At 42.1% G+C, this 18,886-nt stretch overlaps 1 protein-coding gene across 1 annotated transcript; it reads left to right on the top strand.

Annotated features, from left to right (window-relative positions):
• Window positions 1–670: 670 nt before the first annotated feature.
• yaf2 (YY1 associated factor 2) lies at window positions 671–18,772 on the top strand. The gene is made up of 4 exons (XM_084910372.1): window positions 671–1,341; window positions 1,767–1,892; window positions 15,425–15,580; window positions 15,829–18,772. The coding sequence occupies exons 1-4, from the start codon at window positions 1,316–1,318 to the stop codon at window positions 16,079–16,081; spliced, it is 561 nt and encodes a 186-aa protein (XP_084766498.1). The 5' UTR covers window positions 671–1,315; the 3' UTR covers window positions 16,082–18,772.
• The last annotated feature ends 114 nt before the right edge of the window (window positions 18,773–18,886 follow it).

The following is an 18,886-nucleotide window of genomic DNA, read 5'->3' as shown; positions in this document are numbered from 1 at the left end:
TGTGTATGGTCTGAGGACTGACAGGCTGACCCTCCACGCCTTCAACCTCTGCAGCAATGCTGGTAGCACTCATACATCTGTTTTCAAAAGACTACCTTTGTATATGACGCTGAGCATGTGCACTCAACTTCTTTGGTCGACCATGTTGAGGTTTGTTCTGAGTGGAAACTGTGCTGTTAAACTGTATGGTCTTGACCACTGTGTGTTGGCAATATTCTTATAGCCTTGGCCATCTTTATGTAGAGTATCAATTCATTTTTTCAGATCCTCAGAGAGTTCTTTGCCATCATGTGCCATGTTAGCCTTCCAGTGACCAGTAAGAGAGAGTGTGAGCACAACACCAAATTCAGCACTTCCAGTTCCTTATTTGCACCTGACACCTTGTAACACTAACACTGTATATATATATATATATGTGTGTGTGTGTGCTCTTTTTAAAGCTTAGAAAAGCGGAAACCACTTGCAGTGACCCACACGTTGCATATGTAAATGTAGGAAATAAAATGCTCCGAGTGGGTTTCCGCTGCAATAAAATACCTTGAATATAAAAAGATGTTGGAACCGCTCGCTGGTGCGGCGCTTGGTGGAAATATCTTTTTGATGCCTGCTTGCGTCAGCACGCAAATACAAAGAGGGATTTCCCCCATGTTTGATGCGTCTGCGGCAAACTGGTTTGGCATTAATGCCGTCTGCGCGAAGATGCAGGGATATGAAAGGATTCGCGGCACAGTCTTATTTGAGGGTTATCCAGCATTGCTACAGACGCAGAACATTAGTGGGATTTGTTGCATTTAGGTGCTGTCGGAAAGTGTCGTAATTTAGAGCGGGCAAAATTGAAAAACAACTACATGTGGAAATTATGGCGTCATGAAGAGCACATAGGGTGCTTTTCGAAACATTTTTATTGGAGGTGTGGTTTAATTACTAAAATGTGAATTTGTTAGAGCATTTCATTAGAGGGAAAGACTGCACGTGAAATATTGTATAATGGATTTAGGCGCAGACTTGTTACTGTCTATGACATTACTGTCATAGAAAAGCAAAATGGAATCATTATTTAGCACTCTAAATCGACAGAAAGGGGAGCTTACGCAGGGAACGTGAAGGCGGCATTGATTCATCAAGAGGAATGTCAAGCCACGGGAAGTAACCCAGCCTGTGATTGGTCACAGCCCGTCACGTGAGCATTTCCCAAGCGGAGTTTCCACGACAGCTGGAAGCCGAGCGGCACAAGCGCATCGCTTCTCGGCTAAAAAAAATTGAAATAACAAGGCTCCTGGTCGTCTCAGCACCTCCAGATAAACCCCGGTCTGGCATGGGCGACAAGAGGAGTCCGACAAGGTAACGAGCGAATTAGTGCGTGCTGGATATTCAGGGCTAGGGGAGGGGAACGGACATCGGCAAGCGCACGGGGGAAAAAATGGGTTTTCTTTACGGCCCCCCTCCCCTTCTCCCTCCCTCTCTCTCTCTCATTGCCTCACTCGCTGCTTGTGTGTATGTGCGCGTGCGGGCTGTGTGTGTGTGCGCGCGCGCGCGGGTGTTAAAACCTCATCGCCAATTACAGTGTCGGATCATAGCGCGCTTTGCAGATGATTTCCTAAATCCTACAGGCTTACACTGATGTTTGCTATCGATAGCCTTCGCGGATGAGTGGTGCCCGAACTCACTCTTGTCTCCTCTCGATCCTTTCCTCTCCCATCTTTTCTTTTCGTTTTTTCTCCTCTTTTTTTTCCTCCTTTTTTTTTCTAAATTTATTGTCTTAAAAGGCCGAAGCGTCAACCGAAGCCCTCCTCCGACGAGGGGTTCTGGGACTGCAGCGTGTGCACGTACAAGAACACGGCAGAGGCTTTTAAGTGCATGATGTGTGATGTCAGGAAGGGGACATCAACAAGGTAAGGATGGATATACATTACCTTTGGTGTGTTTTACATTAGTGGGGCCCCGCTGGGGGTGTGAGGGGTGGGGTGGAGTAGGGTCCTTTGGGAATGGAGGGGCTGGCCATGTTAACTGACAATTGTGTGGATTTTGAACCCTTACTACACAATTCAGAGTAAACATAAACAAACAAAGTATCCTCTTTTTTCCTCTTTTTTGTGTTATTCAATTTGGTGTGTTTTCTGTGAAAGGAAGATCCGTAAAGTCAGTATGTTTATTTACTAATTGCACCCTTTCACGTCTCCTCTAAGCAGTGCATTAGTCTCCATGTTCCTGCCAGCTGACACTGACCTCAGTGAACTGAAGGGAGAGGGATAGCTTGCTCCTTAAGCACACACATCCATTTCACTGCCCTGCAGATATTTGTAAGAGACCTCTTATAGGCATGCACATGACCTCGCTCACAGGTACTCAAGCGTACAAATGCACAGCACGAAGGTGCGCGCGCGCGCGTGCACACACACACACACACACACACACACACAGCTGCCCTCTGTGCCTGTGGCTGCTACTTCCCCCTGACATCAGTGATTTGAAGCAGGAAATGGCTGTTATTCCTCAGTGACACTCATTATCAGGAGGAAAACACAACAAAGAGTGAAGGAGAGGAAGTGTAGCTGTTTAGCTGTGGCTATAGGGAAGCTGTGCATTGTTACATGATCTCCCTCTTTAATGCATCATGATTATCCTCTCCTGCATTAGCGTGACTTTCCCAGTGATTAAACTACAACATAAACAACAATGCTTCAGTGCTCTTGTCAGCTTTGATGCCTTTTCATGAGAGTGTTTCTTCTGTGTGTTACTGAAATGCCCGCGTTTATTTCTCTGTCTTTTTCTGTGTGTGTGTGTGTGGGAGTGCTAGTTGTGAAAAGAGGTTGTCAGAGCAGCTGCCAGACAGACAGCCATAGCTCATTACTATGCAACAGCTTAATCAGCCTGCTGTCATCAGAGACACACACACACACACACACACACACACACACACACACACACACACACACACACATGCTGAGTACAGATGCACTCAACATGCAAATTGTACTCATGACCGCATACATATTTGTTCGCAAATGCACACCCATAAACATGCAGTCAAAGTGCAGAGCTGCTGCTCACAGAGGGAATGAGGAGCAGACATGCTGTTATCATTGGGTCCAGCTTATTGCTACTGAGAGTTGATTGTTTAGAGGACACTCCATTGAGATTGGTGTGTTTGCAGCTTTGCCAAGAACCTGTCTGATTCCTCATGTCACCAAAAGCGTCCTTTGTCTTCCCCATCTGGACTTTTTTTTTTTTTTTCAAAGTTGGCAAGGACACAAGAGCGAGAATTCCTCACTTGCACCCCTGATACCCAGGCGACAAATTTAGAAAATGTCCGTGAGAAGGTCTTATTTAATGTTAATAACCTTCTGTCTTCCCAACTGCAGTGCTACGCAAATGTTGTAGTAGCATTAGTGCGGTCATGTACCCGCCACACACGTGCATGTGAGCCAAACATGGGCTAATGCTGCAGCAAAATGGCCACACAGGTGGTCGCAGCTGTTAATGACCAAACACAACAGACAAGTGGATTTCTCGGCGAGCAAACCCAAGGTGCTAAAGGGCAAACAACACGCAGAATATGAATGCGGGACACAGCAAATTCCCTTGCTGGTTGCTAAACAAGCATGACTGAGCTATTGCTGTGGAGTAAATGAATTAATGCTCAGCAGAGGCGTGGAGTGTCCAGTGGTTAGAGGAAGTGTCCTGCAGCCTGAAGGACACAGCCAATGTGAGTTCTGTGGGGATGGCTTAAATCAGCCTGGCAGTAACCTAACACATAAAATGGCACTTTGCTCAACTGGATCTGTGTGGTTTTTGGCAAGGAGTCGAGGCAGTGACTGGTACAAAAAGAGAACGTCTTAGGACGAGGTGGAAATAATTTAGGCTGAGGAGTGTTTGCGTGTTGCCGTCAAGAGGTAAAATAAATGTTTTATGAAGGCAAGCTTTAGCAGATCTTGCCGCCTCAATCCCTGTGATGTGGAGAGATGATCTACTGCAGGGGCCCAAAGCCAGCGGGGCTGATTGAAAGCACGTTGTTGAGGCTGTGAGTTTGAGACTGCAGACAGGGATACATCAGCAGAATTGGTCTCGCTTATCGGAGGAGGTCGAGTAAATGGAAGAGCGAGACACTTTGACAAAGTGGGAACTGGCTGACGTTCTTTTAATTCTGTCGGCAGCTCAGAAACCCGTACTGCGAGGAAGTGAAATTTGGAGGAACAAAAAGTAGGGCCTGCGTTTTTGTAAAGCACAAGAGAAAGTGCACGCTCGCTCAAAACATGATGGAGTCATTTGCGCTGATTAATGTGGAAAAATACAGTGTGTTGCTCTTTACGACAAGCTGCGAGCTTACAACGTTTAATTAGGGCAGACTTGGAGAGCTTTGGGATCACAACGTATCATGCAATCTCATTACTGTACTTCAGAGAACCATTTTATCTTCCCAAAACTCTTTTGACTGAGTCCCACACTTTGAAAACAAGCCTGATTGATCGAAGTGTCTTACACCCTTTTTTCACCTATGCAGTGCCATTGCCCAATTGAGAATCACAGCACCACAAAATTGCTTCTCCCAAAGTTGTCAGTGCTTGTGGGAGGGGCTGCTGTAACAAATTTACCAATGTTTGGCAGATGTAACCCAACTTCTGCAAGTAATACTGTGTATTGGCTCTCAAAGAAAGCACCAGGTTTGGCACAACATTAGTAGAAAATAGACTGTTTGATAATGTAGTACAAGGTCACAGATTTGATTCCTGCATGGTCCCCGAGCAAGGCATTTTAGGGTCTCACATTGTGTCTGTCATGACTTGTCCTGTATTATCCTAATCCTTGAGGAATGCAGTGAAAGCTAAGATTTGTTTCAGCTGTAATTTTCCTTGCTGCTGTTTGGAATAAAAGTCTTAAAATGTCATGTGAAGTGGTGCTGAAAGACAGCTGTTTAACCGAAACATCGTCCTTAGCCAATTTCAGCTGGGTGTAATAGAGCAGTGTGTGACCTTCCCTCACATCCACACCTGCATCTGTTCAATGAGCAGAGCTCCAACAAATCAGAGCTGCTGGGGAAATGCTCCATGTTCAGGAGCCTGTTTGGCAGCATTATATTTCTACATATTTCTCTATTTATGACAGCCACTTCGATCATGCTTCCTATTAGTTAGCTCCTGTTTGTGTTCAACCTCTCCCTATGCTTATCTCCTCCGTCTCTTGGCGACTGGCATTGTGTCTCCCCCTTTCTGTGTCTTCCCAGGAGTTGAACTTAACCTGGGGCGTCTGTCGGTGACAGAATGACTGATGTGCAGGGTTTTGCCAGCTCCACCTAAACAAGTGCAAACCATTCTGGCTGGTTGGGAACCTGTCAGCATTTGACTGTGTTTTGTGTGTTTTTAGATGTTGTTTTATCAACCCCCCCCCACAAAAGCTCACACTCACAGTTTATGTGCAGTCCAACTTACTAAACACTGAGCTCAAAATGTGCATTTGGCTCAAATGTGGCTGATTCACTCACTGTGAAAATCCAGCTCTCGATATGACTAGTTTTAAGTATACGTACAATATGGCTTTTTTACAGACTTTATAGACAAACAGTGAGGACAACCCTTTTTGCTATATTGCATTTCTCTGTATAAACAGACAAACTGTGTAACTAGCAAAGAGCAACACACTCGAGTCATGTGTTTCCATTGCAGTTAAGTGCTAAGAATGAAATGGTTTCAGGGTTTGTTTTCATTGTTTTCCTTTGATCCGTAACACTGAGTCATCCCAGGAAAATGTTACGAAATGCATCCAGGTATTTTCGGTTGTGTGCATCCTTTGAGGTCAGAATAGCCGTTGGATCACAAGTGACTAAGTCAGATGAGATCATTAGAACAGGCATCAACAGATGAGCACAGCTTTATGAGCTGGTATTCATACAAGTATGATGACTGGCTGTAAATTGAATTTTTAACTTGGCGTATGAAACACTATATAGCAACAATCAATGTCTTGTAATCCCATTTGAATGATTACTTCCTCTAATAAGTGACACAGTTGGCTCAGCTGTGTGGGTTACTGGTATTAGTGCTTACATAGCATACAAACACCGAATGCACACCACGGACAATGAAGCTGGCTGTTATCACGTCACTGTGGCTCAAGATTATGGCTACGTGATAAGCCTGTAATTACTGCGGTGACACTGATGCATGACATACTGCTTTGTGTGTTTGTGCAGGCAGGCGTTTGTGTGAGAGGACAATGTAGCGTAGTGTGGCTAGCAGGCTGGAGAAGGTGTCATAAACCACAGGACGTGGAGGGCCATCTGTCTCCCTCTCTGTTCCACACACACGAACACACACACAGTGGTAGCATGTACTGGCAGGGAAAGACGTTAATCATCGGGTTTGGAGGAGCTCCCAGGAGCAGCATACAACCTGCTGATAGAAAATCTGAAACAGACACACACCTACACCTGGATTGAGTGTTCAACAGGGCATAAAATAAGCTATATGACAATGATCTCACAATCATCACAGAACAGCGAGATGAAAGTTGTTTATAGAAGCACGCTCTGATGCTTATTTGCAGTCCATCAGCTGTCCTGTTGGCTGTTTGCTCATCACATTGTGTACCCGATAAATGACAGCACGCAGTCCAAACATCTGCAGAATTCTGTACTGTGTTTTGGGAGCCACTCATTAGAAGTTCAATATTTTAACAGAACAAATCTATATAGAGCACAATCCTGAAACACAAGCTCGACGCCTTGTTTTGCTTGTGACTCACTCTGCCATAGGCTGAACATGCACTGCATAGCCACTAAAAAAGTGATGGCACATGTGCTCTGCTGATGGTTTGCATATAGTAGTTATGTACCTGGTGATTAATTTACCAGTCATTTAAATGAGAGAAAAAAATTAGACTGGTCAAGTCGTCTAACATACAGAAACCCTTCGCAAAACATTTAAAACTGAGTGCTTGAAATGGACAAAGCTAACATTGGCCTAACAAATATTGCAATGTGTATTTTAAGAGTTATATGAAACAGTTATTAGTCATGTTCGTCATTAATCAAATCACGTTTCAAATTTTTCTGAAATGCGCAGGGCTTTTCTTGTTTTTTTTTACATTCTGGTTATACATCGCTTTGGTTGCTTGGTTGTATAGTCGCACACATCCCTAGCTTATGTTGTATGGCGATAATACAAATAGCCCGAACCACTGAGTGTTTGACACTTCCACTTCCAATTGATATTTAGGATACTGGACTCTGATAGGATTTAGATCGATAGTCGACAGTGATATTTTTGGAACGCATATTGATAGATAAGTTCCCGAAACGATACAAGCAATAGCTTAAAATACATCGTCACAAAGCTGGAACCAAGTTTTTAGTTTAGAGCCTCGGCAGTTCCCTTGATCGTGTTTCTTTATTTATATAATGAAAAAATATTTTTGGACTTGTCAGAGATTTAAAGAATATTATAATATTTTTCGCAGACATTTTTCACCATTGCTGTACTTTCAGGCACTGTTAATCAAAAAGAATCCACAGATTAATCTACAAGTGAAATAATTGTTTACTCCATATCTGCCAACCGTTGGGTTGAGTAGGGTTATATTTCAAGAAAACTTGCAATAACAACATTTTCAACGATATAGAAAAAAATATTCTGAACATTTTATCAATACTTGCAGGCAGCAGAATTTATTAGTGCAATCAAAATGAAGCTGTTTTGCAGTGAGCTACTGTTATTGATGACAGACTTCTTAATTGGAAATACTGAAACAACATCCCAGGAGAATTATAGTGCAAAAGCACGGCATTATATCAACTGCCACAGCATACCAAATGTAAGCATACAAGTAATAACAAAGTAGCTTAACCTTGTAACTTGTAAGGAGCTTGCTAATATTGTCATATAATAAAACAGGAAATATTTTTCAATCTGGGATTTTGTATCTCTAGTTGAGCTTTTTAACCAGCTGCCTAAAGCCCTGCTTTGCCATATACCATGTAACCACATTAATAATTTCCATCTACCGTTTGCTCTTCCTGTCATATGGAGTGCTGATAGTGAATGCAGTTAGTGATGCTTGGTTGAGTCATTTGCTTACTTTTGGGTCGCACATCACCAGCTCCTAGTTTTTCCTCCTTCCTAGCCTGGTTGAACTACACAACCAGGCTACGAAGCCTCAGGTCGCCTCAAGTGGCAAAACAAGAACATTTTTTCTGTATAGATTTACAAAGTCTTGTGCTTTGTTGTATCACTCTTAGTTACTAGGGCTGCCACGATTACGTCGACTATCAAAATCGACGACTAATTTAATAGTCGACGCGTCGTTTGAAGCTTTGTAAGAGCCCAAAAGACGCAGGAATAAGTAGTAGGATTTAAGAGTGTAATAACGGACTGAAACAGAAGATGGCAGCACTGCATGTACAAGGATGCCAGTTGCCGTTAAACACCAAAGAAGAAGAAACTGTCCCAGAATTCATAGCGCGGCCCATCGCGGCCCTGCTCAGTTTCCAACAATGGCGGCAGCTGGTTAGTTTTAATATTACTCTTATTATTCTTTCTGGGTCAGAAAATAAACGTTTTACATATTTTCAGGCGAGAATGTAGCTGTGTAAACTTCAAATATCTGCTCAGTTTATCAAGACACCACATATTTTCAAAAGCGCTCCGACGTTTTCGGAGGCGTCTTGTTACCCCCCAGCTCGATAGTTAGCCGGGGGCAAGGCTCACTAGAGCCCGTGAGAACACCGGACTCCCAGCAAATCGTTTTCAAACCCACCACCGTCTTTCGCTACTCAGGTTAAACATGATATACAAGTCACTTAGATAACTTAAAAATGTTATAGTTTGGCTTTTTTTAGTATTTTATTTGTTCCTGAGTAAATCGGTTTGGCTGAGATTAAAGTTATAGTTTTTACACAGCTGAATAAACATCAAGCAGACAACTGATTATCAGAAGTGTGAGATGCTTGAGAATATACTCCGGTGTCCTGTTATATTTTAGATAGCAAGGAGCAGACGGCTGGGTTTATTAAACTTCACCGAAACAATCTGCAAATTTCATTAAAATTTAATAAACTATCATCTTGTCTTTATTTTTAGTTAGCACATACCTTAAACACTTAAAGCTGTAAGCTAATGATAGTTATATAAGAGCAGATGCATGCTGGTGCAATAAGCTGTATGTTTTACGTTAAATGGATGCATGATCTGATTAGTCGACTAATCGCAAAAATAATCGCCGCCTAGTCGACTATCAAAATAATCGTTTGTGGCAGCCCTATTAGTTACTAAATCACCATCAGAGGTTGACACACCACTCTTCCTCTCAGACATGTCTGGGTTTCTCTCACTGTTGTGTGTTGGGAACGTAAAGGCATGTTGCTATAGCAATGATATTGTGATATTATTTTATATCGCATAAAAAATTTATATTGGTATTATTGCAGATGGCATGATACAGCACAGCCCTGCTTATGAAATGTTGCCGTTTCATTGTTCTCTCAGTGTAGCAACTCTGTGGTATGATGTGCATTCCACTGAGGTCACATTTAATCACATGAAACCACCTGGGGCCATATACAGTTTGAGTTCCAGCAAACAAGAAACGAGTAGTTATTCAAAACTGTTAAAGGTGATTCTGTGTGAAGGAGTTTAATACCAATCGTTGCCTTTGTTCTGCTAAGATGTGTTAAACGATTAGTGCTCTTAAACACTATCCATGTTGTTTCAGCAGTACTGGTGATAACCCAGTTGTCCATTGTGGCAGAAAATAGGAGTTAATTAGAAAAAATGATGCCAGCTTATGACTTGCTGACATCAGAGTTTTTATCCCATTTTTGAATCCTTGTGTGATATTTTCTTAAGCCCAGGGCAGCAGTGAACGAGTGGGAGGTCACCGAATGCATCAGGAGGAGGGAGGAAAAAAAGTGAGAGGGTAGAGGAGTGTGAACACGATAGATGCTGTGTGTGTGTGTGTGTGTGTGTGTGTGTGTGTGTGCGCGCGCGACATATTTGGAAAAGGGTCAGCTAGAGTTCCCTTGTCACTGAAGTAAGCGTAAGGGATCAGTGGCAACATTTTTTTTCAGCTCAGTTTCTGCAGAATAAACTAACTTTGCCTTTAGTTCACGATTAAACTTTAAGGTTGTGAGATTGAGAGCGAGGTTTGTGTTTATTTTGTTTCACACAAGAGAGGCCAAAAAAGAAAAAGAACAGCTGTATCAACAAGAAACACAACAACATAAACTACAATACAGTACATTCATCTGCAGATATTTCTTTCTTTTTTCTTTATTTTTTTCTTTTTCAACTCGTTAAGGCGGTTTTAAAAGTTAGAACTTGTGTTACCCTTACAAAAAAAAAAGCTTTTCAGATCTGTGCTGGCATTGTTGTGGATTGTGTGCTGTGACATCGCCGTGAAGTCAAGTCCTTTTGCCCAGAAATGTTTTATCGACTTACAGAATGGATGACTATACATCTCTCTCTCTTTTGTCCTGTTGTTGTTATTGTGTTAGTGTTAGTAAAGACTGCACAGTTACACCGAAAAAGGACATAAAGATGGCAGGACTAGCCTTCTTGGCTGTCAAAAGAATGATTTTGTTAACTGGAAGATTCAAAGTCTTTCTCAAGGAAACTTGGCTTCTTGAAGTTTCAGACTTTCCTGGCTGTGATTGAATAAGGCCTTAGTCACACAGACCTAGAGACCGCTTAGGAACCATCTGTCAGTCACCAGTCATGAGGGGAAAAATGTGTATTCCTGGACTGCTTGTGGGTGTTGTTGGACATTGCTCCTAGCCGGTGTTAAATCGATTACTAAAGCTCCAGTCACACAGGCTTGGAAACCAGTCAGTGACCCCCCTGGAAACTATCACTAGAGAAAAGTGTGTATTATGGGACCGTTTGGCAAGTGGTTTCTTTAGGTTTTGAAATTGGTTACAAAGACCTCGTTGTGATTGCTTCGGTTGTTAGCAGGTTGCCACAGTTTTCCATAGTTTGTATCGAAGATGCCGACTTGTCTGCAAACACTCGCCAACTACTTACCAAGTAAAGTGTAAAAAGTGCAATGCAAACTGGAAACGGGAACCTTTAAGGGAAAACTTGTGCCTTTTGAAACATGTTGGTTGCAATAGTAATGACCAAGTTATTCTTCGAAGGCAAATTAATGTTACACATTTCTGTTTTCTGATGCGCTTTTTCAAGTTTCAGTGTTTGCACACCACAGTAATCTGTTTTCACCCAGTGTCAGTCAGCAGCCACTCGTTAACTAGTTGTGGAATACACATTTTCCTTAGCAACCAGCACTTGCCAGGGGGTTGCTGACTCTAGCCAACTATAGGACAGGATGACTGAGGCCTTAGAAAGCTAGGTTAGAAGGCTATGTCTATAAATTTTAATTGTGAATCCCACATACATGCTAATAAGTACCAATCAGTAAAGTAGGAACAAATTAGGTTTGGAACTGTTTTTAATCATTGCTTATCTGAGTATAAAATATTATTATTAGTTATTATTAATAGTATTAGTTCAAGTTGATCTCCTATTGGTCATTTGTTTAACATAGTGTTGCACTCATGTTCTACAAATAAAACATTGCAGAAGGAGAACCTGTGAAAAAGAACAAGTGAAGGCAAAGATAATAAATGTAACAATAAACTGGCTGATCACTTTCTGTGAATTGAAACCAAGGCTTTGTGTGTTTGCTGTACTCTCCTCTTTGAAGGAAATACAATTTGCTATGTTTAAGCCTCCCCCTGTAATGTCCTAATTTCCCATTGTGGGACTCCATTAGCTGTAGCAGAATGAGTGAAGCAGATATCGACAGGAACAGAGGTTCCAACACGCAGTATTAATGTCTGAAAGAATAGACCGTTACGTTCGGGACAGAAATTATTTTGGAATCAATACACACACATACACAAACCCACACTCGGTGCCCAAAGGGAGGCTAGCAGTGAGGGCCTAAGTGCAGAGATAAACACCATTTGATTGGGTTAACAGAGGCAGCTCTGTTTAGACCTGCCGCTTTGCCTCACCATAATATTGGGTTGTCTATCTCCTCTTTCACCTCCTGGTTATTGAGCTGGTTCTATTAGTGAGAATCAACTCCACTGTAATACATGGAGGGAGGTTGGCTGTATGTGTTTAGACGTGGCCTCACTTGCTCTCTGGCACATCCAGGCTTTCAATCTAAAACATTTTAGGCTGAGGGGAGATTACATTTCAAGCAAAACCATCACTCACTCACTGCATTAATGAGAGGAGGAATTAATTACTTGCATACAGTAAATCACACAAAGTGCACAATGACGTTCTAAACTAAATTCATCAAACAAAAGCCTAAGGATGTTATGAATGATGCAGCCAGATGAGTTTTTAGTTTTGGAAGCTGATAACGTTTGTCCTGAGGGCGGGACAGCTGATCCTTTTGTGACCGTTGCTGTTTTGTGTGTATGTGTGTACATTCAGACCACCAGATGCTGTTTAGTTGCTGTAGGACTATTAAACAAAAAGATGTCAAGGAGAGCAGCAAATTACTCGAACTAGGAACAGAGGACTCTGAGAGGCCTTTTGTCTTTATTTAAAAAGGAGTCAGCACTTCTGCAGCATCTTGCTGACAAGACAGACATATTAGAGAATCTCTACATCTCCTCCCTATTAGACAGTTATGTAGGCCAAGAGACCCATTTGCATTTTACTTTAGACTTGCTAGCATCACTGCAAGTTATGTGAAGGCAGTGAAAGCTAAGTTTAAAAAAAAAAAATGTCTGTGGGAGAGAGTCTTTGAAGCTTGGCCCCAATTTAGGTCATCCCAGAATTGCTCAACAACATCTTTGCCCTCAGAAAAAGACAGGAGCTTCTGTGTATGTATATCCTTTTGGAATTTGAGGTAGAAAAACCTTTAACTGAGGCTAAATGGGCCACCAGGGCTCACTTTGGAAAAAATGTGCAACTATTTTCTGCACAACAAGTCACAGTGGTCAGACTAATCTGGGATCAGGTGTCATACACTTGAAAGACACCGTAAAGCTGTATTAGAAGTTCTAATGGAATTCTTTTTTTTTTTTTTCCTTTTTTTTAAAATGAAATTTCATGAAGCTAATATTTTGTAATTGCAGCACATCTTAAATGTAATAAGGCACAGGTTAGTCCACATGAGAAAAATACCATAAGGTAATCAGCATTTTCAACTATCCAGTGCTACTAACCACAAATATGTGACATATAGAATTGGAGAGCAATAAGTAAATACCCCCTGGAGCCTGTAGGTGAATGCTGTGAAGGTGATGAAACGGCCCACAGCAATGCAGGGGAGCAGCGGCACTGACAAGTTACCCCTGAAATACTACAGGCAACATCATGTGCTGGCTCTGACACAGCCACCGGAGCTAATCATTGTGACTCATGATCAATTCTACCAAATCCACTTTATTTCAGAAGCATTCATAGATACAACAAAATATCTTCAAATGAATGAGTAACCGAAGCTTTTTTTTGAAGCTCTTTGTGACACTGTCTAAACCAGGGGTCCCCAATCTCAGTCCACGAGGGCCGGTGTCCCTGCAGGTTTTAGATCTCACCCTGGGTCAACACACCTGAATCACATGATTAGTTCATTACCAGGCCTCTGGAGAACTTCAAGACATGTTGAGAATGTCTTTTATCCATTTAAATCAGCTGTGATGGATCAAGGACACATCTAAAACCTGCAGGGACACCGGCCCTCGTGGACTGAGATTGGGGACCCCTGGTCTAAACAATTAACCTGTGCAAAATTGAATAAATGAAACCTCAACCACTAACACACTTGACATCATATAGTCCAATAAGCCAGCATCAGTCATTACGACAAATATTGCATGTTACCAATCTGTAGCTATTGTTCTGCTTAGGGTTTAATGTTAAAAATATAATTATACATGCTATGTCTTTTGCTATGGCAATGTTAATTTTTTTTTTAGCTTCAATTACAAATTTGACTTCTACTTACTGTGTTTTAGACGTTCTGTAGCCATCATGCCCTCATGCTTCAACCGCGTGCTTTAATGTACATAACTGGATGTTGTTTTTGACGATTGCACTGTATATAAAAACAAACATACGTTTTCTTCTAGAATCGCTTTTGTTTTCTATACAACATTCAGTGTAGTATATGGACATGCGTGCATTCATACTGTGTGTAATTCATTTGTGTGTGCATGCAATTAATAAAGGCACTAGATGTGTAGACCGACCCAACAGATGGCCTTTTCAGCACACTTCCCTCTCAGGCTAGGGCTCTTGGCAAGCTCCAAAATACACACACATACAGAGTCCTGCTCAGAAATACGATCACAGTCCTAATGCATGCTCCTGTAGCCAACCAGTTGCATAATACATTATTTCTGAGACATTACACCCTCATGAAAGATGGAGGTATGAATGTGAGGAGGACCATTTAATATCATATTGGCTCTGTCTTCAGCGATTTGTGGAACCTGTGTGTGAAGGTATATTATCCATGCTTCTCAGGAACATCCCCTCACATCAACAACTCGGCACTTGCTTTGCATTGAGAACAAACTACAGTTAAGTTATTCTATTTTAAGTCCCAAAAAATGGTGCCCAGTTCTTGAAAGGCCACAATGAAAAGCATAATTATACTCGAGCAGACATGGAGGGCATATTCACATCATCGCAGCTAATGCCGTGCACAGACAAGTATCATCACTGCGGTGTACATAAAGCATTTAAAGCGATTACTGGTTAACAATGACTGCATGTTCAACATAAGAGCGGGGGGATCATGGATGGTGTCATTCTGTCTTACAGACACCTACCTGAGTAAAGAATGTGTGGCGAACACACCCATTAATATCAAAGCAGGATTTTACATTGTAGCTGTGGCTACAATGTAGCTTGCCATCACCAGTGTGTGAATGGGTGGATGACTGAATGTAGTGTAAAGCGCTTTGGGATCCTTAGGGACTAAGTAAAGCGCTATACAAATACAGGCCATTTACCATGTTGTAGTCAGTTAGGCTTACTTTTGAATGTCACTGCAACTAACGATTGTTTCCGCAGATGATTAATCTGCTAAATATTTTATATTCAGTATGTTTTGCACACTTCTAATTCCTACTGCACCTGTGTATTTACCACAACTGATCTTGTCTTGTGAGTGCTAAAAACAAGCCTGCACAGGTACACTCCACATCTCACAGATGGCTGAACCCTGGGTTTTATTTTAAATGCACTCAGCGTGTGTTGCCACTGTTAAGAGCACTTGAGCAGCACCATCCTAACCAGCACTGGCAGTGATCATTGGCTCTTGATTATAGTGGTAGGCTAGCACAAAGCCATGTGTTCATTGTGCTTTTCCCTCTCATTAATCTGCCGCTCTCCGTCTCTCCCTTTGTCTCTCCCTCTCTATCTTTCTCCCATCATCCCCTTTTCAACACTCCTCCCTCCTGGATCAGGAAGCCACGTCCCGTATCCCAGCTAGTTTCTCAGCAGCAGGTAACGCAGCAGTTTGTGCTGCCCTCACAGCCCAAAAAGGAAAAGAAGGAGAGAGTTGAGAAGGAGAAGAGCGACAGAGAGCCACCGCTTAAGAAGAACAGCCACAAGAAGATGAGGTAAGCGAGCTGATGCCAGGTTGGCGGAGTCAGATATTAGAGGGATTCGTGAATAAACATGGAAAAGTGTAAAAACTGTTTATGTTGCCACCTGGAGTTAGGCTGTTATGTTTCATAAAGAATTTCAGGAAGTGGGAAGTGGGAGACACCAGGAGTATATTTCAAAGCAGCACCAGCAAGGCGCTCTTTATGCAGGATTTTTAAAAATAGCCTTGTATGCTTAATGGTCTTTTCCACTCACTCATCAGGCCAAGACTAAAAAACATTGATCGCAGCAGCGCCCAGCACTTGGAGGTGACGGTTGGGGACCTGACAGTCATCATAACGGACTTTAAGGAGAAGGCCAAGCCCTCGGCCACCTCGGCCACTTCCTCCAGCTCCGTGTCATCGGCCGACCACCACAGCCAGAACGGCTCTAGCTCAGAAAACACAGAGAAGGGCCTTTCCCGCTCTTCCTCACCCAGAGGAGAGGGGAGCTCAGTCAACGGAGAGTCTCACTGAGTCAGCCGCCTTGAAACCTTTCCCTCCACCCCGCCTCCATCAACGTCTCATCTGCAAGTCCACAAGTCACTAGAGGAGTATCCTGCCTCTACATTAGAGCTGCACGATAATGAATAAAACTTTTCTTTTTCTCCTGTTTGTTTTTTTTTTCTTTAAAATTTTTTGTTTTTATTAGAAATTTTTTTGTTGCAAGGACACATCAGATTTGGCGAGTTTGATCAGTTAGCGGATTTTCTACAGCAGTGGAATTGTGCATTTAGAAAGCAATACGACTTTTGCTAACTCTTGGAAGGGTTTTAGTAGTCTACTTGGTAAGTTGGAATTATTTTTTGTGTAGTTGTAAGTAAGCAGCACACTGTCTAAAAGCTTGCTCCTGGAATATTTACTCACAGACTGATGAGGAACTTCTTCGGAACTGACAGGAGAAACAAAGTTTTGGATAGAGTGCTGGATCCTCATGCTTCAGGTTTTCCTCCACGTGCACCTAACCTCCATGATTTGTCTTTTTTCCCCTATGAAATGTGGATCCCTGTCCTTGCTTTCATCTTCATAATCATCATCAACATCAGTGGATGGCAGAGGGACTTTTTCTTTCCCCGTGTGGAATATTCTGCCTCTGCCTGAACTCGTTACCTACCTGTTATAAACCTGAACATGAGTGTCCCCACACTGAACCTTTAACCTGATCTTGATACTCTTAAGCTTCCCCTGTTAGACTGCCTCTGCTGTAATGATTTTCTTTTTTAAATACAGCACAGTGGTGGCACTCCCTCTGCCACTTTTTTGTTGTTTTTGTTGTTTTTGCATAGTAATTGAAGCCCATTGGTTTCTGAAAGTCTGTTATATCCCCTGGCAGGAAGGCACAGTATGAAGGAAAATCCTGTCTTTAAGTTTGTGCCACAGTCAGCAATAGAATAGAATAGAATCGAATCTGTCCTACTGACAGTTACAGCGAGGACAGTGTTGGCTCTGTTACATCTGGCTGACATGGTTTGGGTGCAGTTGTCTGATTAGAAGAAAAGGTCAGGGAAAACAAGTGCAAAGATGTCACCTTTATCTTGTGATGAACCATTTCTCTGATGGGAGCGTACTCTTCTGGCATGAGTGCCTCCATTGTAGAGCACTGAATTAATTTGTTATGAAAATGATCAGAATCATATTCCGTGACCTTCACAATCACCATGTCTGAAATTTTCTGAACATGTATATAGGCGATATCACCATTTTCAAATAACCAAGGGAGCAAATACCTTGGAGAATTCTGCCCAGGTGCACTGAAGCTGTTCTAGACATATGTGATCATTAAAAAAAGTTTATAATAGCTTTCTTTGTCCTTTAATTGGTCACCCTTCCCTAACTTTCAAATGCAATCAGCTGGTCTTTGTGTCATTCAATTCAGGCAGTAGCTACCACAAACCTGAACTTGTATTAAATGATCTTTTTATATATAAACACATGTACCCCAGCTGCCAATTTTGTTCTATGTTACCTTGCAAACCTCTACGTAGTAATGCCAGTTCCCAGGAAGGTTGATGGCACATAAAGCAGCCTTTAAATGCCAGCTTCCTAGTACAAAATCCATGTAATGTATTATTGCCCCCAGTGTAAGAACAGTGCAGGTCATTTTTTTTTTGGGTCAGTTCACCACAAGTCAGCAGGCATCATGTATTCTGCCCAGACAGCAACCTCATGTTCAATTGTGAGCTAGACTTTCATGTGGAAAACTGACTACAGATATTTATCAGTTCTGCACCATCATATAGCTTTTATGTTTGTATTTTTATGACCTTTACATAAATGATACCTAGACCAACCACCCATTGTCACAGTGATGGGTAGCAGCGGACCATATCTGGGCTATGAGACGAATGAAAATTGGACTCTTGTTGCTCAAATTTACCAATCCAAGGAAAGGCCTTCGCTGCTTAGTATACATCTGCAAGATGAATAAACTACTGACAGAGCTAAAATCAATAGAATCTGTGCTCTGATTCATTGAGTTGATATATTTTTGCCCTCTAGCTATTAAAAAAATCACTTAATGCAGCATGTAGAATTATGCAGGCTTCTTCCAGATTAAAGTCGGCGTGAATCTTTGCTGTTTTTTTGTTTTTGTTTTTCACTTCGTGGCTACATAAAGTAAACAAATCCTGTCCCGAGTCACTGACTTCCTTTTGGATCACGCCGATCACATGAACCCACAGACCGATGTACACTCAGCATGCTGCCTTATAAGATGCACATCGTCAGTTTGAAGCTTTTATTTGCTGTGCTTTTATTTTCTTTAAGATCTGTTCCAAATCAGGTTGATCCTGTGTGTCACTGGGACATTGTCAGCTAAATACAGTAGATGGTAAAGCTGTAAGTGACACCTGTGTTCGCCTGTTAATCTCTGCTTCAGCTTCTCCTTCACCTCCACACTTAAGCCCGACGCTCTTCCCCGCAGTCGGACACTCGCGAGTCTCAGGAAGCGCAGTTTGCTCACTCACGTGCTGTTCAGCATCCCAGTGGAGAACCAGAGGATGCTGATGTTGCTCCGCAGCTACCCTTTGGATGCAGCGTTGTGCTTGTACAATGGGGGAAAATGAGTTGTGGACTTGCACTTTTACAAGCTGTATGAGTGATGTCTTGCAGTGTGATGGACTTTATTTAACTGACGTAGCAAAAAAGGAAGAAGAAAAAAAAAGAAAAGTAAAGAGGAAAAAAAAGGCAGAGCTTTAGAGTATTCAAAACTCCCAGCAGAACAACTATAGATCAACCTAACTACACACAATAACTTGTAGAATAATTAAACAGATGAAATAG

Source organism: Perissodus microlepis, chromosome 17 (genome assembly GCF_051167445.1).
Source record: "Perissodus microlepis isolate ML-2025 ecotype Zambia chromosome 17, ASM5116744v1, whole genome shotgun sequence".
NCBI classification, from domain to species: Eukaryota; Metazoa; Chordata; class Actinopteri; order Cichliformes; family Cichlidae; genus Perissodus; species Perissodus microlepis.
The sequence above is the reverse complement of the archived record's forward strand: the minus strand, read 5'-3'. Positions and strand labels throughout refer to the sequence as shown.